The sequence below is a fragment of the Emydura macquarii genome, unplaced genomic scaffold (genome assembly GCF_026122565.2).
Source record: "Emydura macquarii macquarii isolate MOO-44397 ecotype Brisbane River unplaced genomic scaffold, CSIRO-AGI_Emac_v2 contig_629, whole genome shotgun sequence".
NCBI classification, from domain to species: domain Eukaryota; kingdom Metazoa; phylum Chordata; order Testudines; family Chelidae; genus Emydura; species Emydura macquarii.
In genome coordinates this window covers 5,948,702-5,971,511 of record NW_027130766.1, presented here as the reverse complement: position 1 = coordinate 5,971,511, position 22,810 = coordinate 5,948,702, and the positions used below count along the sequence as shown (strand labels likewise).

Below are 22,810 nucleotides of genomic sequence, written 5' to 3'. Positions count from 1 at the left end.
TCACTGGGATAACGGTGTGCAGACGCTGCAGCATTGGAAACAGAGGGGCAAATCTGTCCTTGCACAGAGACCACGGGGGGAGGAGGGGAGCAATCTGGGCTCCCCTGATTCAGGGACCGTAGGGGATAGCGCAGGCCAGGGCAGCAAGGACCGCACCATGGGCACAGCTCAGTCTCAGCCACTCCCTTTCCTGTCCCCGATCCATCCTCTCCCTCCTCCAGCCTGCCCCACAGTGCCCCCGGCTGGGGTAGTGGTGCAGAGCTGGCATCCAGTGTCTTGAAGGCTTGCATGTATTGCAGTGGGGGGGCACACCTTCCGGGACATCCTGCTGCACAGAGCGCCGGGAGGGCAAAAGGCCGGCCACAGCAGTCGCTCGGGCACCGTTAAGCCAGTCTTCCCTGCAGAGTTCGCTGTGGCCACACTGCCCCGGCGGGCCCTGGGGTGGCGTGTTCAGACTTGTCCTGGGGGCATGGCACAGGGTTCTGCAGGCTCAGCCCTCGGAATTCTTTCCCTCGCAGCGGCTGGGGATGGGAGTGACTTTTCTGCCCTTTCTGGGCGCCTGGGACGAGAGGGAGGCGCTGCAGAAGCACTCACACGGAGGTAGCCTGCGCCCACACCACAGCAAGGCCGTATTAGCAGCTGAGTTGAGCTCGCTCCATCTGTAACCTAGCCCCTCGCGCAGGCCAGCCAGCTCACGGTAATAGCCCCACTGCGCTGGGGAGAAGAGTTTGCAGGTGGCGCGGAGACTCGAGTGAGGGGTGATAACTCTGCAGGGAAGACCAGTCCTAGGGCATGAAGGAGACAGCTAGGTGAGACAGCCCCGGGATTTACAAAGGCGTCCAAGAGGAGACAGGGGCAGTTGCGGGCCGAACTCCCTAGGCTGCTCTGAAAACCCCAACCTGCAAGTAGCCAGGGCTTCACTCCATGCCCCGCTCTCTCCCCCCCTCACCCCAGTTTTTGCATGCCGAATCGCCCCTGCGGGAGGAGATCGCAGCCGAGGTCTACGAGGACGAGCTGGACATGCGGCGCTCCGGCTCCTACCTGAACAACAGCATCACGTCGGCGTGGAGCGAGCACAGTCTTGACCCCGATGACATTCGGGTGGGTGGCACACTCAGGACCTTCTTTTGACGCTAGCTATACAGAACTGTGCAGAGTAAGAGTTGCCTTTTGCAGTCTTTCTCGTGAAGCAAACAAAAGGGGGGGGAGAGGGATGTACTGGCCCTTGGGCTTTCATGGATCTCCCTTTCCCCCCTTGAACGAGGTGTGACATCTCTCCATGAGGGTGGGACGAGGTGATGGGGAGGGGGAGGAAGTGGGGGCTGCTTTACCCAGGCTCCAGCAACAAAGCAGTTAAGAAGGCTGACATCTACAGCCATTGTCGGTCTCCAGAGTCAACGCTCAATCGCTCTGAGGGGGGCAGGGGGTGCAGCTCACACCTCTCTCTCTCGGAGTCTGATCTTTCAGCCCTTACTCGCGGGAGTAACCCCACTGGCTTGTCGGTTCTTTCTGCCTTGCTGCAGACCCAGGCACCCAGCACTGGACAGGGGCTTTGCAACGACAATGCTCAGCAATGAGGAGTCGGATTTTCCGAGGCACTGAGCACCTGCGAGGCCGGTTGGCGTCAGCAGGCACGGGGGGTGCTCTGCACCTGGGGCTCTTTAGTCATTATTATTTTTAATTAGAGGCTTCAAAATCCAGCATGAACCGCTGGTGCCGCTATAATGGGTGTCCATCTCACGCCAATGGGCTCACCACTACCCTCCCTCCCTTCCTTCCAGCCCCTCTCCTATAGGAAATCCAGACACACATTTTACACCCCTGATCAAAGGGAAAACGACTCCAGAAGCTGACATACATTTCAGAGGTTCGTGGGCACGAAGTGCCATTAGGAGCCTCCCATTGGGATTTAGGCACCTAATTCCCTCATGCCCCGTTGAATATCCCATCCCTGAAAAAAAAACACCCCGCAAGGAAACGGAGGAGCCAGTTTAAACAAGATTCACTCTGCAATGAGCACAACAACTGGAAATTGGGGCTTAGAAACTCACCCTGGTGAGAGGGGAGGGGAGACAGCCCTGAGTGGAGGAGAGTTTCTTATCTCACTTTGGGAAGCTGTATTGCTCTCCGGGCACGTCCTCCTTCCTGTTAACCCACCCCCTGGGCAGCCGGGTTTGCCCTTCATTCCTGGCTTGCCGAGCAGGCTCTGAAAACCTAATTCTGCATGTGACCTGCCTCCACAGTGTCTCCCGCCCCCACGCTCCTCCATAGGCCTGGCCGGCTGGTCACTTATATCTCCCCAGCGGCTCTTTTCACTCAAGTTCTGGTTTGAGCTCCAGCAGCCCTTGGTTCTTCCTTGCAGCCGACCCAACCACGTGGTGTTACTGCACTTCGATGGAATAAGAGTTTTTACATATTTATCTGACTGTTTTGTTGTTTATCCTCTTTCCTCTGCCTTCCCAACCGACACCTGACGTGCAGGATGAATTAAAGAAGCTTTACACGCAGCTGGAGGTCCACAAAACCAAAAAGATGACCGCCAACAACCCGCACCTTCAGAAGAAGAGGAGCTCCAAGAGGGGCCTGGGCCGCTCCATTATGAGGCGCATCACGGAGATACCCGAGTCTGTGTCTCGGCAGTGCAGAGAGGACAAGGAGGCGGGCGGCGGCGGGAGTCGCTCCGGCTCCTACAAGAGAAGACTTCTGGACTCCAGCAGCTCCAGCATGAAGGTGAAAGACGGCTCCTCCAAGCACAGAGGCTTCTCTCTGAGGAAATCCCACAGCACCTACGACCACGTGCGGGACACCAAGGAGGGCTCGCCCCTCCGGCACGACAGCGTCTGCAAGGAACCCCCGCTGCTCGACTCCTTGATGAGGAAAAAGCTGGCCAAGAAAGCCTCCGAGAGATCCAAGAGCGATTCCCTGGACTCGGCGCCCCTCGTCTACAAGTCGGCCAGCGCCCACAACCTGTTGGCGGACAAGAAACCCCTTCACCCCAAACCCTCCCCCTTGCAGAAATCCCTCAGCGTCATCACGAGCGCCCAAGAGAAGGCCCGGCTCTTGACCAGCCGGGCGTACGTGGAAGACAACCGCGAAGACGCCGGAGAAAAGGAGGGGACGGGGAAAAAGGGAGCGTCCGCTCCGGAAATGCAATCCTCCGGCTGCGCAGATGGCGGGGAGGCAGCCGAAGAGGCTCCGGAAGCAGCGAGTCAGCCGCAGACCAACGACGTGTCCCAAGGCACCATGAGCTCCCTCCTGCAAGGCAGCTTTGAGAGCGCCGACGTGTGCCACTGGGAGAGGGAAGCGACCCCGCCGGAGAGCCGGGCCCAGAAACACGTCACCTATGCCCCGATAAAAAGCATCAGCGTCGACAGCTCTCACCTGCTGGGGAGGGCGCCCGCTGCTGGCAAGAGGACGCCACCACAGCCGCCCGTCAGGTACCAGAGCTTGGCTCATAGTCTTGAGAGGAGAGAAGTCGCACCCTGGGACGTTCTGGAGCAAACGCAGCCTGCCCCGGACGCCCCCAGTCAGGACGCCAAAGACATTGGTGCGCTGATAAACATCTGCCCCTGGGAAGTGGAGGGGCTTCCCAGAAAGACCGAGAAGGCAGAGCAGGGAGAAGAGAACGTGCAACTTCCATCCACAGCTGGGAACAGCAGGCTGCCGTCGGTATCTTCCTTTGCTGCGGAAATATGCCCCTGGGAACTGGTGGAGGCCGAGGCTTTCAATCCGAGTCAGCGGGACGAGCCGAGCGAGCCAGGAGATGCCGAGACACCAAACAGCTCTCTGGGAAAACCCCAAAGTCTTAAAACTCCCCCCCATAAAACTTCCATCAAGAGTCTAGGGTTAGCCATTAAAGCGTTTAACCGGTCAAGGAAGAAAAGCAGCATTGAAGAGGGGAGCCAGAGGAAGAAGGAGAAAGAAAAAGACACAGGCGGGAAGAGCGATAAGCCCAAACTGGTGGAAACTTCAGCACCATCCGTCGGCGAGACGGCGAGGCAAGAGGGCACAGCCAGAGGTCCCGAGGGAAGCAGGCAAAAGACAATCAGTAAACAAGCCACCATCTGCCCCTGGGAAGAGGAGGATACGATCCCCCTCCAGCAAAACAATAACACTAGCAAAGTGTTTGAAATATGCCCCTGGGAGGAGAGTGTGGAAAAAACAGATGATCCCCAAGATGGGTCGGCACCAGCCAAAATAAGCAGCAGAGCGGAAAGGAGGGGTTCAAAAGACACAGACGATACCATCCGTAGGAAGCTGGAGAGGAGCCAATGGGAAACCATATGTCCCTGGGAGACCATAGATTCTGATGGAGCCCCGCGACAAGTGAGCACGGATGAGGATAAAACTTCCCATCAATCCAAGGCTGCGCCGAAGATGGACAGCAGTAACGCCGAGGCATGTCCCTGGGAAACTGTGGAGTTTATAGCCAGTGTAAAAACTGAAAGAAGCCCTGTGGATGGGACGGAAGCTCCGCCAGTGAAACAGGATAAAGAGAGAGATCCCAAAGGGGACAAGAGCATCACGACGAAAGCAGCAGCAAGTTCAGACAAAACACTGGAGAAGGGGAGCAGCCAGCGAGAATCCATCTGCCCCTGGGAGAGCTTGGACATGGAGGATTCCTCGGCAAAACCTGACACGAAAACCACTGATCTGCCATCAGGGACTTCAAAGAAATCGGACAGCGTCGAGAGCAAAAAAGCAGAGGTTTGTCCTTGGGAAACGGAGGAAGCTGAAGCCAATGTTAACACTACAACCTACCTCTGGGAGGTGACCGAAGCTCCATCGGGGAAAGGAGCAGTGAAACAGGACATCGAGAGATCTTCTTCCAAAGGGGACAAGAGCCTCCAGCCAAAAGCAGCAGCTCTGTCGAAAACACTGGAGAAGGGGAGCAGCCAGAAAGAGTCCAGCTGCTCCCGTGGACCCCCAGTAAAACCTGACGCTAAAAGTTTTGACCTGTCTAAAGCGCCCACCAAGAAATCGGAGAGTGTGGATAGCAGAAAGGCAGAGATTTGTCCATGGGAAGAAGCCGAGGTTGAAGCCAGTGTTAAAACTGAAATCTGCCCCTGGGAGGGGGCTGACACTCCATCAGAGAAAGGAAACACAAAACAGGGGGATAAACTGGGTCTCTCCAAAGGGGACAAGAGCATCACACTGAAAGCAGCAGAGGGTCCATCTAAAACACTGGACAAGATGAGCAACCAGCGAGAGTCCATCTGCCCCTGGGAGAGCACGGACATGGAGAAATCAGCAGCAAAACCCAGTACTAAAAGCCCGGATCTGTCCAAATGCTCTTCAAAAAAACTGGACAGTGTTGAAAGCAAAAAGGCAGAAGTTTGTCCTTGGGAAACTGAGGAGGTGGAAACCGGTGTTAAAACTGAAATCTGCCCCTGGGAGGTGGCAGATGCTCCATCAGAGAAAGGAACTTTATTAAGAAAAGCTGGTGCGGCTTCCAAAGAGGAGAAGAGCATCAGCTCAAAAGCAACAGGTCCATATAAAAAACTGGAGAAGGGGAGCAGCCAGAGGGAATCCATCTTCCCCTGGGAGACCAGGGATGTGGAGAAACCATCAATAAAACCAGCTTCCAAAAGTTTTGATCTGTCTAAAGTTGCCTCCCAGAAAGCTGACAGCGCTGATAACAAAAAGGCAGAGGTTGAAGCCAGCATTCAAAGTGAAATCTGCCCCTGGGAAGTGGCTGAAGCGCCACTGGATATAGGGAAATTAAAACAGGATGGAGCTGCCAAAGTGGATAAAGGCGTTCCCCCAAAGAGAGCAGGTTCAAGGGAGACAGGAGATGTCCCATCTAAGAAGTTAGAGAAGGGCAGCAGCCAGCGAGAGTCTGTCTGCCCCTGGGAGAGTATAGACATTGAGGAACCCTCAGGCAAGCCTGCTACAAAAAGCCTAGGTCTGCATAAAGCTGCTTCAAAGACATCGCAGAGTGTTGAGAGCAAGAAGGCAGAGGTTTGTCCCTGGGAAAATGCAGACGTTCAAGCCAGTGTTAAAACTGAAATCTGCCCCTGGGAGGCGGTTGACACTCCATCACAGAAGAGAAGACAGGATAAAGTTGGTCTCTCCGAAGGCGACCAGAGCATCACCATGAAAGCAGCGGCAGGTCCAGCTAAAACACTGGACAAGAGAAGCAGCCAGCGAGAGTCCGTCTGCCCCTGGGACAGCATGGATGTGGAGGAGGAATCCTCCATAAAATCTGACAGGAAAAGCTTTGAACTGTCCGAACTCCCGTCAAAGAAATCCAGCAGCGTGGAGAGCAAGAAGGCAGAGGTTTGCCCTTGGGAAAGCGAAGAGGTTGAGGCCAGCGTTAAAGCTGAAATTTGCCCTTGGGAAGTGTCTGAAGCTCCATCAGATAAAGGGAAATTAAGAAAGAACACGAGTGGGGGGGAGGAGACAGGTTCAGGAGGAACTGGAGCTATCCCATCTAAACAGCTGGAGAAGGGAAGCAGCCAGCGAGAGTCTGTCTGCCCATGGGAAGACACCTCTCCAGCAACTGAAACGGGCAAAATGTTGTCGAAGAAATCTGTCAGTGGCGAGAGCAAAAAGTCCGATATTGGTCTCTGGGAAGAATTAGAACCAAAAGCTGTTGAGACAGAAAGGGTGAAGGCGGAAATTTGTCCATGGGATGTCGAAGGAGCCTTGCCCATTAAGACGGAAAAGCATGCAGTGGAAACGGCCAGCACAGCTGTCTTGGAAACGCCAACAGTCCAAGAGAAAAAATCCAAAAGTAAACACATAGGCCAGGCTGAACACAAGCCGCTACATCGCCTTGGGCCTGACACCATGCCACCACGATGTCTACGCAAAGGCAGCAGCATGATGGGAGATGTGCTGCCCTGGGACGTGGGTGTGGCTCCCATAGTGGCCAGGGGTCTTAGCAAAGGTTGGAGCTCGATGGCAGACATCTGCCCTCAGGAAGGGGCTGCAACGGCAGCCGAAAAGGATGGAGTAGAAATCAGCAAAACCTCGGAGGCGTGTCCGTGGGAGGGAGCAGAGGTCAGTCTCGTCCGCGCCACTCCAGCCGAAAGCAAAACAGCAGAAAAACTGAAAGAGGAAGCCAAATGTCTGAGCCCAGCCAAATCAGACATCTGCCCATGGGAGTGTGAGTAGCTTTTTCCGTAAGGATGGGAAACGGATGCGGATGACTTTTATAAAAGGTGAGGAGAAGACCACAACCAATGACTGCTTCGATTCTTAGCACAGCCTGCTGCATGTCCAACAATCTGAATTAAAGACATAACTGACTCCTACACTAACATGGGTGAAAAAATTCCATACAAGACTCTCCTTGATCCTCTCAGTCACTGGAAATGAACCACACGCAGACCTTAGGGTAGCCTCTCTACGGGTCGCTGCTGTCAGGGGACAGTTGCAATTTTCTGCCTTCACTGAAAGCCCAGGCCGACTGTGATACTCTGCACATCCCAGCCTTCGTTTGTCAGCCCGTAGCGAGAGAGCAGAGCGTCCTCTTTGTCAAGCCCGTGGTATCTGAAAGCGGTAAGACCCTCCTCAAAGCCAGCTTCCCCCACTTTCGCCGGCGAGATGGCGGCTGCGCTCTTCTTACACTGTAACTTGCTAAATAAAAAAATCTCAGCTGTGAGCTGAAGTCAAGTCAAATAGTCTCAGAGCGAATGGGGAAACTCGAGGAGGATTATGCCTCTGGCAAAATGAAGAGGGCCATGCATGGCCTCCTTCCTCATCCAATTCTCGGTTTACGTTTACAGCTGTGGCTCAGTTAGCTAAGAGTCTGGCAGGGTGTAGAACTACTTGGAACGCAACTGATGGGCCCAAACAGGAGAGTAAATCAAACTTAATGAGGGCTTGATAACCCTCACTCCCAAAATGCTGCTCATCCTTACATTCCAACTGAGCAGCTTACTGCTCCCTTGAGCTACTTACATTGATGTTTGTACTTTCCCCAGTCACTGACCTTCTCTTCCAGGCCTGCGAGGTGCTGAGCACCTTCCAATTATGACTATTGTTTTAACATTTGAATTGTGGGAGAGGCCCTAGTCAAGATCAACCCCTCCCTGTGCAAGATGCTGTCTGAGTCTGTAATGACAAGGCAGTCCTTGCTCCACAGAGTTACCAATTGAGGCGAGATAGCCGGTGGGGAAAACACACAAACAGGAGGACAAGGCAACAGGGAAACAGCCGCGTTTGGCATCATAAGCAACAGTCTGGGCACATAACTGGAGCCTGAGATTTGAAGAGCAGAGGAATTGAGGACTTCTGTAATTGACAGGCTTGGACCCTGAACATCAGGGAAAAGCTTAACACTGAGGTGGACCAAGGGGACAGTGTCAATGCAAGGATGGGTTCAAGTAGGGAAGCTGCTTTCCAGGTCATTGCCAACAGCCCAACCGATCTCTCCTCGAAGGCTGCTGTCACCTTCATTCTGACAAAGGGTAACTCCAGTGATCTAGGTCAGGTTCTGAAGCTCAAGATAAACGAACGGCTGCTTTATGTTCTGCTCCAGTCCTGCGGCACTTGGCTGCCTTGATTTCAAATTATTTTCAAATTCCCCACAAAGGCTGGGCACCAGTCACACCGATTTCATGTATCTGAAACAAGCCATTTTTGTTTTGTTCCGCTGACGCCAGCTCAGTGCCTGAATGTGATTTGTGTTTCAGCGATTCTCTTTTCTCTTGCCAGAAATCTCTGCATGTCTTCCCGGGGAATAAACTAACCCTCAGGCCAGCCCAATGCTTCGCTTTTAGAAACCCCTGTATTAACGCCCCTTAGAGATCAGTTGCCGCAGTACATCTGGCTAACACACCACACTGTTACACCGCTATCACTGAGCACGCAAACTTCAGGATGCTTATGGTCTTAACTAACAATGCCACTAACTTTCCAAAGCACTTTGTCATTGCTGGTTACTTGTGTGCATGTGTCTGTGATATCACAACCTGTGCAAACACGCCGAGGGCTATGATTCAGCTTCCGGTCACAGAAGGCAAGGGGCAACCGCTTTCATCAACAGGATTTTCAGTCACTAATAATAGCAAGCCGTCACTTTTAGAATACAAATAGACAGAGATGAGTTTTCCTGGATGCCTTTATTGTCCTGTCCCCCATCGCCATCCTCCACCCATTTTCAGGTGGAGCTTGGAGACATTACGCTTGCTGTTAAGAGGCTCAGTCCCCACCGGGCCACATGCTGCAGTGGCCCAAATAAGGGCCCCCTGTAGAGGAGGGCATATGCTGGGAGCCGGAGCAGCGTGGATCACGGCAGAAGCTCCTTAGCCCCTAACATGCAGTGGGGTTTAAAGAGCGGGATGGGGCTGCTGGATTTGTTACTCGGCTCCACTCACCTAGCCCCCGCACACCCAGAGGAGCGAGGGGTGCAACCGCATATGCTCAGGAGAGCTCCGGGGTCAGGCGAGGAGAGGGGCCGTTGGGCAAGAACCCAGGTGCATCAGCAGAAGCGCGTCCGTGAAGCCAGCAGTGCCTACCTGCCCACCCTGTGCCTCGCTTTAGATAGTGCCTCGCTCTCCCCACGCCTTAGCAGCTGTGCAAATTCTACCGTGGAAGTGAATGCAACTTCCTCCCCTGGAGCTTTCCACAGGAGGAAACACGGGGCGGCGGCAGAGTGAGCATGGGACAAATATTGACCTTGGACAGAAAGAGGAAGGCTTTCCCCACAAGGAGAGAAAGGGGGGGGGGGGCAGGGGAGAACAGGCAGAGCCAACTTTAGAGGTTCCCACCCAGCAGTGGTTAGCTACGCATGTAGCACAGGCCTAAGACTATTACAGAGAAAGCGTTAGGAGAGAGATGCCAGCTTTACCACCTTCTGCCACTGATTTCATCACATTCCCCTTCTCTCCCGGAGTCAGGGCTGTGCGGGACAGTAGCTCCCCGGTATTCTTTACCCGCACCCCCTGTCCCATGCAAATGAGAGCAGAGACAGCAAAAGTGAATGTTTTAGCTTCATACCCTCATGCATTGCTGAGGCCCAGGATTTGTCTCCCCTCCCCTTTCTCAGACCGTCCTTTACTTTCTCCATGTCTTGCGGAAGTGACGTTGTGTAGCCTATGTGACCTGTTTCAGCGCTGAATGACTCCTGATTGTGTAAGAAAATGTACATACAGAGAATAAAGAGTATTATCTATATACATGTGCAGAATTACTGGCTGAGATTGATTGGTGGGGGTTCTCCTGTCACTTCTCTCTCAAGAAGTTGGGGTGGGTGGGATTGTGGCTGGGGGGCAGGGACTGTGGAATTTCATTATAGGCCCAAGAAGTGCAGCAGCTGACAAGCTGGCCTGTGTAACTTTCTCCAGTGCTGTTCCTACAGTTAGTGGAAGTTGTTGCATACTCGGCCCTCATCGCACGTCACCCCCTTTCCGCACCGTCTTTAACACACAGTCCTTTCACTAGCAGAGGCGTGGGTTCAAGTGAACGTAAGGTCACACAGGGAGGCAACGGTGCTGCTACTGACTGGCGCTTTGATGCAACGGTCAAGCTCTGTTCAATAAAACATGGTACTTGTGGGTTGGGGGTCTCTAGCTGCTCAACAACAAATTAATGGAGAAGGCAATACCAGATTACGCAGAGCAGAGACTCCAGCGCCCACACGTGAAACTTGCAGGTGCTCCGTGTAACTGCACTTTGAGGGATGAAGATCCGCACAGACTTTCCCGATGAGCACAAGCCCATTCAACAACTTCAGCGAGAGAGGAACATGCACATTTCGCTCACAGCCCACCTGCACAGATGCTTAAATAAAAACCAGAGCGGGGAAGGGAGCTGGGTCTGGTTTTATATCATCCAGACCTATACATTCAGCTTTGGTCACGACAGCCTCAAAATGGGCAGCTGTCTGAAACGAATTGTTCTTAGCCAGCCACTCCCCTCCCAGCCTGCATGTGGTGGGGCTAGAGAGAGATTTCCTAATAAATCTTTAGCCCATGGGTTAACTATCCTGAGAAAACCCTGCTTAGAAGGTGCTGACTTGGGAAAGGCAGAGGGGAGAGGGGAATTACTCCACCCCTTTGGTTTCAAAAATAAAGGGATGATTAAAGAAGTCCATGGCTGGCTTTGCTCCCAATGGAGAGAGAAATAGTGGCATTGGCAGAGATTTTAGAAATGCACCACGTGCAGGAGATATTCAAGAATTATGCAAGAATAAGTAGTTAAGAGTCGCTTACTGCAGACTCCATAAGGAACAGATGGGATCAGCTATCCTTCAGGCAGAAGGAATATTGTGCTCAAATCTCACTGCACACGGCCTCCTGAAGAGGGCGAATAGCAGACAAGGGGTTCTGACATCTGCTAAAACATGGACTAGGCGTACTGTTCGGGAAGGAGTCTGAGGACAGATCAGGAAAGCGCCATTGTTCAGGTTCTGGGGGAAGAAGCCCTACGAGTTGTGGTGTAAGCATTTTTCAAACCCTGCAGTCTGGGAAAAACTGGGAGACTGAAGAAAACGGAGCGGCTCCTGCCTTCTGTTCACTGAGAAATCAAGAGGGGCACTTACGCCTTTGTAAGAAATCTTTCTACTTCTAAGCTCTAGTAACTGCCACTGAAACTGTGCTGTGCTGTTCGATTCTTTAGATTGCAAGCTCTCTGGGGCATGGACTGCGTGGCTACAGCTCCTGGCGCCATGGGGCCCAGTGCTGAAGTAAAGGACTACATAGCAATTTTCTAGTAACAATGTCTTGCCAGTAGGCGTGGGCATCTTTTCTTGATCTGCAAATGTATGTAGATTTCAAAGTGCAGCTAAATATATTGGGATTGCTCTGAAGAGTAGGAACCAGCAGTATTCTAGCTAGTGCCGCACCTTGTGACCTCATTCAAGTCACTTGCTCATCACCGCCTCTTTCGGAAAGCCAAGTAGGACGCGGGAGACTTAGTGGGTTTAAGCCGTGATGCCTGCTTTGCTACTCTCCCAGGGTGGGTGACAGGGCAGTTTCTATTTACAAAAGAGGCTACCACTCCCGCAGCACAGCACACTGAGAGCAAGGGGGAGGCTGTGCTCCCCCGCCGAGCAGCCCTTTGCGAGCAGAATGCCAACACAAAGCAAAAAAGGGAGGGAGACGAAAGGAGACTTTTACTTCTCTCACAGGGAGACAAGAGTTAGGCAAAGGCAACAGAGGAGTCAGACTGTCCTACTAGGAAAGTGGGACTGCTAAAAACTTGAGCGCACAAAAAGGCCCCACCCGCCCCTCACCACCAGGTAGCCACTGTTAGCAATATACCCTCATCCATCTTCATGCTCATCAGTAAGACACAGACATTCCAGAAGCATCAATGGCAAAAGCTGCTTTCTTCTGGGCTGCATGCAAATGGCAATTTACACACTGACAGCTTTCGGGGGGGTCAACGAGCCCGTGTAGTTTTATGATGTCACAGGCACAGTACTGCAGCCCCGGCCCGAAGCGTCTCATTACTGGGTGCAAGACGGATGGATGGCAGCCTATAGCCCAGTTCCCAACATTCGAGCAGGAGTTTGGTTCAAGATATATTTGCTCATCTCCCACAGATTGTTAGTATGACTGTAGGGGCATAGGAGCAAGGGAAGAAAAGGAGAGAGAACAGGGGGTTTCAGAATCACAGAATCTAGGGGTTGGCACTACCCACTAAGGGAAGGAAGAAAAAGCATCAGTGCTAGGACAGCTGCACTTATAGAGCAGATTAAGTGGCCAGCAATGGTTTATAAAGATAGCGCCTCACACCCATAGACGTTTCTGTGGCCAGCGAAGCAGGGATGTCAGTCCCTGCACTGATGCTTCCTTAGTGAGCAATCCTGAAGATGTGGGATTACTGGGTCTCCAAAACAAAACTGGTAAGGGTTGAGAGGCAGCGTGTTAGATGGTGTGCGCTATGGGGAAGAGCCGAACCGCGCCGAGCAGTGTTCTGCCTGTTGTAAATTTCCCCGCACAGACTTCTCTGATGGTGTCTGTGCTCAGCTGGAGTTGAGGGCTGCCGTCACACACTCTCAGCCGTCGCTGCCCCATCCAGCCACCGTTATTTGTACCATTGCGTCTGTTTGGGCTTTGGAATTTCATACTGGATCTCATCAAACTCCTGGGAGGGGTCCAGGGTTGGGCCAGGGACCATCACAGTCTGAAAGAGCAAGACACCGAATGAGCTTGCCACTGGACTGATTACAGAGAAGCTCAGTGCTGAAAGCCCCTGCGCTAACAGAGAAAGACCTTCCTACAATGGCAACCACAGAGTTACGGCACCGCACAGCCCTCGAGCGGGAAGACGGCCGCATGGCACATGTATGGTGGGAACATCCGAGCCACTTCTCCTGTCTCACCTACCTTCCTGAGCAGGAACCGGCTTGCTATAACAGGCAACTGGCAAAGCAGCTGTAGCCCGGGCATTTCTCTGCCTGGCCACAGGCAGCAGCAGCAAGCCAAGCAGATGTAAATGGCCAAAGGAGTCAACCTCCTCCTCCCATCAGCTCTTGGGCCGATAATAATCAGCGCATATAGTTTCTCCAAACGGAAGCCCTCAAATGCTTTAAAATCTTAACTGATTAAGCTGTATTACCCCCATTTTACAGATGGGAAAATTAAGCCTGGGGACTTGAAGAGACTTATTAGAGGACACACAGCAGGTTTGTGGCAGAGCCAGGAATAGAAACCCAGATCTCCTGTGCTTCGGCCACAAAACCATCCCTTTCCCCATACCTTCCACAACATTAAAATCACAAAGCTCCTAGCCCCCATTCCAACCAGCTGCACCAGGCTATGGCACAACTATACCTAGCTCTGTGTATTGTTCTTTGCCCGAATCATTGTAGAAGCTACTTGCTGATATCCAAATCACAGAGAGTGGCAAGAGGGGCTGGCACATGCACCAGAGGGTCTCCAGCAGAAGCAAGAAATGCCATGAGCAAAGAAGCTGCCAAGATCCTGTTGCAAAAAAAGCAGCTTTCAACTGCTGAGGGTGCGGGTGGTTTTGCAGACCTGTCACATGGTTTATGAGGCAGGAGCGGGTGCCCAGTCTTAGCTGCATTACCTTGATAATGGGGTCCTTTGGGGGCGCCCATTCTGGCACTATCTTGCCGTGCATCCTCCAAGAGCCATAACGGTTGATCAGGTGCCGCTCGAATACGACATACTCCAAGACGTCCTTCGGCACCTGCTCCCCGCCGTACATCAGCCGTCCAAACCGGTCATAGATCGCCAAGGTCTGCAGGGAGAACCATGAAACCTGTCATGCGGACATCAAGCAAGGGCTGGCTGTGCCACACCATGCAGAGAGCGACCGTACCTGTCGAGTGTGCATGCGGACCGTCACCTGTCCATACAGATTGCCCTTGCTCACCATATCCGGGCACCGGATCTGAACCACCCTCGGAGGCTCCAGCGATTCCAGAAAGCTCCAGCGGATGGTATTGTATCTGTTCCCACGCACCATTTCCTAAGAATAAAACGTTGTCACTTAGCAAGGGGAAGGCTAATTGGTGGCCAGACTCTAGCATTCAGGAGAGAGGAGCTTCGAATCTATGAATGAGTGAGTGTGCTGTCTGTGCTCACGTGGAGCGATGGGGGGGGAGATGCAGATGACAAGGGGTTAACCGCAGGCCCGCTGGTAGCAGTGCTGAGCACTGTTACAAAAACTCAATTCTCACCAGGGCACTCAAAGCGCTCTCAGCTTTCCATGGGGACATGGATGAATCCCTTCCAGCATCACCCGTACCCCAATTAAAAGGAACTCTAAAAGACATGGTTAGATTACACACTTCCTTGGCACGATTTTAATAGCATCTTAGGGAGACGAAAACAGTGTTGCTATCTCAGCTGAACTGGGCGTTTCCAACATCAGCCTCCCCTTACGTTTCCAGCACAACAGAAATTAACATGGCTTTGAGATCCAGAGGGGTAGCCGTGTTAGTCTGCATACAGCAAAAACAATCAGAGTCCTGTAGCACCTTAAAGCTTATGCCCGCAGGAATTTGTTAGTCTTTAAGGTGCTACAGGACTCTTGCTGTTTTAACATGGCTTTGTTTACTTCCTCTGACTGTACAAACAGGGTCTCTTGCTTAGCTACTGGGACAGAGCAAAAGGGGCAGCTACCGCTCTCTTTGGGCCCCGATTCTGTTGCCTCTGAAATCAAAGAAGGAGTTTGGCGTTCTCTCCAAGAAGAGGAGCAAGCCCAACATGGAGATCTCATAAAAATACATTCATTGTTCTCTAAAAGGTGGATCAAATTCTGGTCCTGTAGCCCACAGCAGCAGCATCCCTTCAGCTCCAGCCTGATCCCAAATGTGTGTGTTTACAAAGCATTTCCATTCTGCCCCCAAGTCAAACATGGAATGTAGGCGACGAAGTGCCTGCTCCTCAACTCCACGTTAGACTTGTATTCTGCCTCATTTCTTGGAGTACAAAGAAGGGAGATGGCTGACTGTTCAGCCCCTTAGTGGTTTCTAAGGATCCCTCCCCTTTTCAAAGACATGCGGACTCCAGATAAATATTTACCGGGTAGCAGCGTTCAGTCACCAAGGAGTGAAGCTTCTGCTTGTTGAAACTGTAAAGTGAAATACACCAAGTTATTCAGAGGCACATGCTGAAAAGACTCACCTAAGAAGCCCTGCTTCCCCCACATGTTGTATGTAATCCACCGGCAAAATGCAAAGGGCTGAGCTGTGAACTGGGATTTCAGATGGAGAACAGAGTCCAAATGCAACCAGGCCCTGAAGGCAGCAGCAAATGACATTTAACAGCAGGACTCCCTCGGGAAGCCAAATATGTCTCTACTGTTTTAATGGTGTTTAAAATTGCAACTAAGCAAGATGCAATGTTGAAACAGACTTTGTTTTATCACTGGAAAATGGTGCAAATCTGCGTAACATTGCAACACTTAGGATCAAAACAATCTATTAGGAGCCTGATTTCCAGAGGTGCTGAGTGCCCATGTTTCCACTGGTTTCAGTGAGAGCAGCAGATGCTCATCTCATCTGGAAATCAGGCTCCAATTGCATTTTCCACCTCTTGTTTCTTGCTGTCCTTGTCAGCTGGAATTAAAGGAGTATTTGGCCTCTGGCATCTCAACCACCTCCTGCTCATGGAGGTAGCAGCAGGAATACTCATAGCACCCGAGAAACAAAGAGGATCTACCAGAAAGAGAGGAGGGCAGAATATGGCACGTAAGTGGGGCAAAGGGAAAGTCTTGAAAAACCAGAACACATGGAAAGAATGAGTCTTACTTTGCCAGGCAACTGTGAGCTTCAATGAATATATCCTGGGCCTTCTCAGGGAATGTTTTAGTGCTGAAGTCAGGATCATGGTCTCTTATCTTTCGGATTCTGCAAAGACAAGGATAAGAAATGCTTTATAACAGGAGCTGGTCCGATGCTCTCAGAGTCCAGTTATCAACAGCTAATATAGTACTCCTAAACAAAGAGCAATTCAGAAACCCTCATCCTTCAGAAGATCAAGACAGCGTCACTCACTTTAATCCCATCTTCCATTGAGTCACTGGGAATTAGGGACTCCCTGATGATGCAATCTCCAAGTGTCCGTGACAAACTATTATGTGGGTGTAGTGTGTGGTCTAGAATAACCAACCACCATACAACACGGAACATTGCAACAAAGGTCAGGCAATTTGCCCCACAACTAGTGCTCTGCACTCACTCTCATGGCAGACACTCATGTTTCAGTTTCCAATCAGTGGCTTCTCAAGTGAGCAGAGGCCGTGGACACTGAAGGGAAGTAGAGGGGAAGGACAGCCTTATGATTAAACTACCGGAGTGGGACTCAGGAGTTTTCGGTTCAATTCTCAGCTCTGCCACTGACACACACACACACCCTGTAACCTTGAGAAAGTCATTTAATCCCTGTGCTTGGCCCCCCAAAATAGGGATGATAATACTTCCTCTCTCCTCCCACCTTTTGCCTTGTCTATTAAGATAGTAAACTCTTTGGGGCAGGGACAGTCTCTTACTCTGTCTGTACAATGCCTCGCAAAGTATAGCACCAATCTTGGCTGGGGACTATGGACACAAATGTAACACCAACAACAAACAGGAGCCTCGCCATCATCTTTCAGAAGGTAGCACACCACAGACATGGACCTCGGAGGACAAAATACTGATCATGAGTAAACCGCAGCCCCCCCAAGATTATTTGACGGTAGCTCAAAAACAGCAGAGCTAGCAGCACTGACATAGGACAACAGAAATACGGCAAGAGCCAGGGGGAAAATCTGAGCAGTCGACTGTCACAAGCAAGGCAGGTGGAACTGCTGCCACCCCAGAGCTGCTCCTGAGCAGAAGCCTGGAAGACGTACGCTAATTGTGAAGTGGCGCTCTGCCTCAGCTGCTGCGTCCTTTGTTTCAGCCCCTCCTTTGACAGAGAAGACAAGCGGGCATCACCCTCGGGAGGCACATAGGGGTCAAAAATTCCAGCTGTATTAGAGAGAGGGAGAGAGAGAGAGATCAGGAAGTGATCAGCACACTGGCAACAGGTTAAATTTTTAAAGAAACCTGAAAGTCTCAAGAGAGCAAAGAAGTGAAACACTAGACAGTCCGGGAGAAGTAAGAAACTGGGCTGCCTGTTTACTCCTTAAAAATGTTCCGATCCCAAAAGCTACAGGAAGGGACAGAAGTAGAGAGTGGATTAAAAAGCTCAGAGGATTGATAATGGTAGCCTCTCACTGCTAGGGCGCTGGCCCCAAAACAGCACAGGTTTGGACCTAAAGTTATGGCTCTTGGGTGTCCCACGTGAGAGGTGTTTGGTGGGTCTCAGTCCAGGTTCCGCAATACAAGAAACACCACCACAATCAGTCATAACTGGCCTCCTTTGTGGCAGACGGGGGTTGAATAGGTCAGAGAGATTGGATTCCCCCTCTCACTCCTACAGGCAGTCCCTGCAGATCAGGGCAAGGCATGTTGCTGTGGGGGAAGCAAAAGCTTGCCGTGCACTGTCTATGCCCTCCCTGATCCGTGAACACAGGGTTTCGGTCACCAGGGCCATTAGTCCGGCACCATTCAGCAGCATTAAATAGAACTTAAGCACGAGGGTTATTCTTCCTACAGGGAGGCAGTGAGTGTTATCAAAGAAAACAGCCCATTTTGAACCAACGTATTAGATTGATAAAGGTCCCAGATTTGTCAGGTTACTGATCCCACACATCTGCCTAGGATTAGTTCTCCCTCAATACCACGTCCAATGCTGACCCCCAGAAGACATCAACAGCATTTTGATCCTATTACTACCTGTGCAGGCAAGGTTGATGGGGCGTTCTTGGCGCTCATAAGGGATCACGATGCCGGCAGCCCTGGCTTTCGACCTCTGCTCCTCTTGAGTCATATGCTTAGCACTGACCGAAGGAGGGATATAGTGCCGTCTCTTTGTTCTAACTGGAACCAGAAGCAAGGTCTGAGTCAGTCTGGTAGGACTGAGTAAGGATTCCACCCCCTGAGGAAAAGACACAGATAGTCAAGCACTCAGCCTTCCTTGCAACTAGGAAACAAGCCCACCATGCCCTAAGAGACACAGCCTGCAATCTCTGGAGCTTGCATTGCTAAATCATCTACAGCATGGCAGCTCTCTGTATCATCACCTTCTGGTACTCTCAATGTACCTGCAACCATAGTACAGAGTGTGGCTGTTCTCTAGTGCCCAGTTGTAATACCTCAGTACAACCTGCTTTGAACAGATGCATCCACTGGTTTTTGACCTGACATTTATTTTTCATACCATATATATGACAACAGCTTCATCAGCCCCGGAGACTGGAATCCTCCACCTCCAGAAAAGGTAGGTTAAGAGCAACAAGACACCACCCTGACTTGAAAATTACTATCTGTAGCAGCAAAAGGGGGCTTCTGGCTTTTCTACGGACATAAAGTGCAACAGAGCATTGCAAATTCACAGCACTGAATGTTTTATAACTTTTTCCTCAAAGATCCCTACACCCTCCCTCCCCACATAACTCTCTTAAGCCTGGTGTTTGTTGTGTTCAGATTACAAACTCTTTGGAGCAGAAAAGATCTGTAAAGCACCAGGCAAATCCACCATGCTAAATAAATGGAACTCTAATCCTGACATGTCTGTTATGGACCTGGTTGTGATGGGAGTTTCTATAATGTGGGCACCCATTGGGAACTGAGCTTAGATTCCTCAGCTTCACATCACACAGGCCGCTGAACATCGCTGAGATGGTAAGGACTGGCATCACTACTGACTGGGGTGGCTTAGTGGCAGAAAGCTTCACAACTGGTCAGCAAGCCCATGAGGGCCCCGTCTCCTTGGCCAGAGGAAAATCAGAGATGCTCCCTCTCAGCAACGCAGGGGAAGCACTCGAAGGAGCACAGCCACACCCATCTGCTCCCAGTCCAGCCCAGCTCCCTGCAGGCCACTGTTACGGAACGCAAGCCCGGCCCCAGCGCCCCAAAGTGTGCCCACAACCCCCGCCCCCTGCCCCCACGGGCTCCCCTCTGCATTTCACTTCCCCCTCAGCCCCCCCACCCAGCTCACTCTGCATCACCCCACAGCCCCCCCCCCGGGCTCGCTCTGAGTTCCCCCGACCTCCACAGCCCCCCCCCCGGCTCGCTCTGCGTTCCCCCCCCCCCCCCCCAACCCACCCCGGCTCGCTCTGCGTTCCCCCCCCCCCCGACTCCCACAACCCACCCCGGCTCGCTCTGCGTTCCCCCCCCCCGACCCCCACAACCCCCCGCCGGCTCGCTCTGCGTTCCCCCACAACCCCCCCCGGCTCGCTCTGCGTTCCCCCCCACAACGCCCCCCGGCTCGCTCTGCGTTCCCCCCCCCTCCACACTCCCCCCCGCTCTACGCCTCTCCCCCTCTCCCCCGCGGCCCCGCCCCCGCTACCTGCAGACGCCGGCCGAGCGGCAGCAGCCCGGTCACGCACCGCTGCATGGGGGCCGCCATCTTGCCTCCGCGTCACTCGCTCGCATCACGTGACAGGATGGAGGGAGGCGGGTCACCGGAAACAAGCGCGGGGCGGGGGCGGGGCCGGAGCGTGCGCGCGGCCGGGGGGAGGCGGGGCCGCTGCTGAGCTCGGGACTCGGGAGCGGAAAATTCCACGGGCCCCTCCTGCCTGGTTCCCCTCCCCCAGCTCAGTGTGTACGGGGGGGCGGGGCGGGCAGGGAGGAGCCCCCAGTTCAGCGGTTTGCAATGTGCATGGGGGGGAGGATAGGAACCCCCCCCCACAGTGCACGCACGGGCGGATAGGGAGCCCCCCCACGTCAGTGTGCTCGAACGAGCCCCCAGCTCAGTGGGGGGGGGATAGGGAGATCCTCCCAGGTCAGTGTGCGGGGGTGGGGGGATAGGGAGCCCCCCCAGATGAGTGTGCCTGGGGGGGATAGGGAGCCCCCCCCAAATGAGTGTGCATGGGGGGGTTAGGGAGATCCTCCCAGGTCAGTGTGTGGGGGTGGGGGGATAGGGAGCCCCCCCAGATGAGTGTGCTCGAAGGAGCCCCCCCAGCTCAGTGTCTGTGGGGGGGGGATAGGGAACCGCCAGCTCCATGTGCCAATCGAACTCAGAGGGCGCTGACCGGACCTATCTGCCAGCGAAGGCCCCTGGGATAAGAAGGGACAGACCCTGCACTTTTTATTGGCATCGTGAGGCCTCCTTTCAGTCATAGTCAAATACCTTGTGTGGGCCATGGGTAAGAAACTAACAGTGGAAGTTTCTAGGGCAACAGACAAGCTGCTTTCCCTAAGAAACCCCATGGTCTAGGGCAAGCCCAGCGTTTTCTTTCCAGACATAAGAATATTTACTTTGCAAACCGGCCCAGTGAACACGTTTTGTGGCCTATCAATACTGACTAGTTCTCCGGGGCCATAACTCTCCATCTGAGCAGAAGTGCAACATTTGTGAAGTCTCTGCCATCAGTTGTCTTTTCTCTGAGAATAAGCCTTCCTGAGTAATTATAACAGCACTGTCAGCGAGTCAGCCTCTTCATTTCCTTGCGGGTGAAATTTGGCACTTCCATCTTTAAACAACAGGCCAGTTTGAATGGCTCATCTTTTATACACCTGTGTGATACTTTCTTAGACAATAGATTAGGGACAATGCTTCAAAAGTCCATTGGCCTCCCTCCCTCGGTAAGGAGAAACTTCTGTCTGTGTCACAGTAGTTTGAAGGGAAGGGGGGTTGTCAAAAGGGAAGCAGGTGTACCCTTACTTTTGTATTATTTTTATATCGTATACCTGTCATTAGCTGACAGTTAACAACAGAAGTCATATGGATGGTCTGTTCCACTGACAACAGCCCCTGTGTGCTTGTGCGTTAGTAATATCGGTAGCTGGGCCTCTGGGTCGTTGCAAAGCAGCCTGGAACCACGCATCTCCCCCACCCTTTTTTCAGATCTTCTCTTAAATCACATCCTCTTCCACGTCAGCTGTGCTTTTAATGTCCCCCAGGCTCCCGGTGTTAGGGCTTTAGTCATCGTCATAACACCTCTGTTTTCAGTCATTTCTCAGGTCTCTCATCTACTGGCTTGGATTAAGTAATGCTGTAAAGGATCTACGGTTACAGCTTGTATACAGGTAAAATATAAAGCGTTCTATAAAAACAGAAAAATAATTCTTTAGGGCTCCTGGAGTGTAATGATAAATACAAATTTTAAAAATGTATTTGTTGGCTCGCAGGTACTGACACAAAATATCTCCAAGCACGTCATCCCCCAGTGTTTTTGTCAATCTTACTTCTGATTGTCTATTGAGTGGGGGAAATAATGCCTTACAAAGTGGGGAGGAGTTTCTATATGACAATCGCTTGCCCGGGCTGAAGCATGGCAACTAACAGAGAATGGCCGCCTACAAAACTGTTTCACCAAAAAAGATTTCAGAGAGACAAGGTGGGTGAAGTAATATCTTTTATTGGACCAACTTCTGTTGGTGAGAGAGTTGCCAATTTTGCTTGGACGTATTCCTGGAGGTGTCATCGCATGACATAATCATTAATTCAAGATTAATCTTTAATTCCTGGAGACTCCAGGGCAATCCTGGAAGGCTGGCAACCCTAGAGACACATCTCCAGACCTGAAGAAGAGCTCTGTGTGGCTCAAAAGTGTGTCTCTCTTGCTACCTGGGGAACCAGGGCACAGTACCCAGCCTGTCTGACTCAAGAAGGACTTCCCAGCCTCTGCTTGAACCCCAGAACTGCACATCCCTGGGTAAATTATGCTGGTTTCTCCATGCCTGAGCTCCCCAGCAATGAAAGGCATACCAGCTCGTGCCTGCTTTATCAGGGTCTTGTGAAATTAAGTACCGGTAAGATTGTCAGCAGGGGGGAGGCCCCGTGAGTACCATAGCTAGAGGTTTAGAACGAACAGCATGAACCTCAGCTGCATTGCTAGGGAGAAATAAACTCATCTTGTTTCTTTCTATTCCCTCCTGCCCCAGGACAGGCCTGGAACCAAGCCATTCCTGCTGACCAGAGATCTTCCGCTAGTGAAATATTCTAAACTAACACAATTGTTTTTTCTCTTATGAGAAGCCAGGTGTGATTGCTTCAGCCTGCACTGAAGGAGCTTCACGCCCCTCCCTTATGTGCGGCAGACATGTACACAGTCCCCCTACATATGTACTATAAATACGTGTGTATGCAGGGAGACCCTGTGCTGCATGTACTTACACATGGACTGCGGTACCTGTCTGCACCATTTAAGACATACATTAGTTTCACATGTGTACACAGGTACACGTAAAGTTTCACTGCGCTCTACTTGCACAGTGCATGCAGTGTATTCTCACTAGTTTATGCAGCAGTTTATGCAAACAAAGACCCATTTGTGAATATGCAGAAATGCACACACACTTTCTCATGCCCACATACACAAACGCACTCGCACACACACCCCAGAGGCC

At 52.1% G+C, this 22,810-nt stretch overlaps 2 protein-coding genes across 4 annotated transcripts in view; one reads left to right on the top strand and one right to left on the bottom strand.

The window, feature by feature from the left end:
* GPR179 (G protein-coupled receptor 179) overlaps window positions 1–7,259 on the top strand; it is a 30,309-nt gene extending 23,050 nt beyond the window's left edge. Inside the window, exons 10-12 of the mRNA XM_067541166.1 lie at window positions 955–1,101; window positions 2,482–4,770; window positions 5,074–7,259. Coding sequence (XP_067397267.1) covers window positions 955–1,101; window positions 2,482–4,770; window positions 5,074–7,119 — 4,482 coding nt within the window. The 3' untranslated portion in view covers window positions 7,120–7,259. The remainder of the gene's footprint in view (window positions 1–954; window positions 1,102–2,481; window positions 4,771–5,073) is intronic.
* MRPL45 (mitochondrial ribosomal protein L45) lies at window positions 517–19,887 on the bottom strand. Of its 3 annotated transcripts, none has more exons than XM_067541168.1 (8): window positions 19,806–19,887; window positions 18,191–18,392; window positions 17,263–17,380; window positions 16,178–16,276; window positions 15,450–15,498; window positions 14,242–14,391; window positions 13,987–14,160; window positions 517–785 (listed from the first exon to the last, which is right to left on the bottom strand). In XM_067541168.1, the coding sequence occupies exons 1-8, from the start codon at window positions 19,863–19,865 to the stop codon at window positions 693–695; spliced, it is 945 nt and encodes a 314-aa protein (XP_067397269.1). In that variant the 5' UTR covers window positions 19,866–19,887; the 3' UTR covers window positions 517–692. The 3 variants fall into 3 exon arrangements, with proteins under 3 accessions (XP_067397269.1, XP_067397270.1, XP_067397268.1); XM_067541169.1 differs by lacking the exon at window positions 517–785 and adding an exon at window positions 7,322–7,584; XM_067541167.1 differs by lacking the exon at window positions 517–785 and adding an exon at window positions 7,979–13,080.
* Window positions 19,888–22,810: the final 2,923 nt, after the last annotated feature.

Excerpts from the sequence above, each read along its gene's own strand:
- MRPL45 (XM_067541167.1), bottom strand. The coding sequence starts at position 19,865 with ATGGCGGCCCCCATGCAGCGGTGCGTGACCGGGCTGCTGCCGCTCGGC. Across the intron at positions 18,393-19,805 it reads CGCTCGGCCGGCGTCTGCAG|GGGGTGGAATCCTTACTCAG; the intron begins GTAGCGGGGGCG and ends TCTTTTCCTCAG. Across the intron at positions 13,081-13,986 it reads CAAAGGACCCCATTATCAAG|ACTGTGATGGTCCCTGGCCC; the intron begins GTAATGCAGCTA and ends TTGCTCTTTCAG.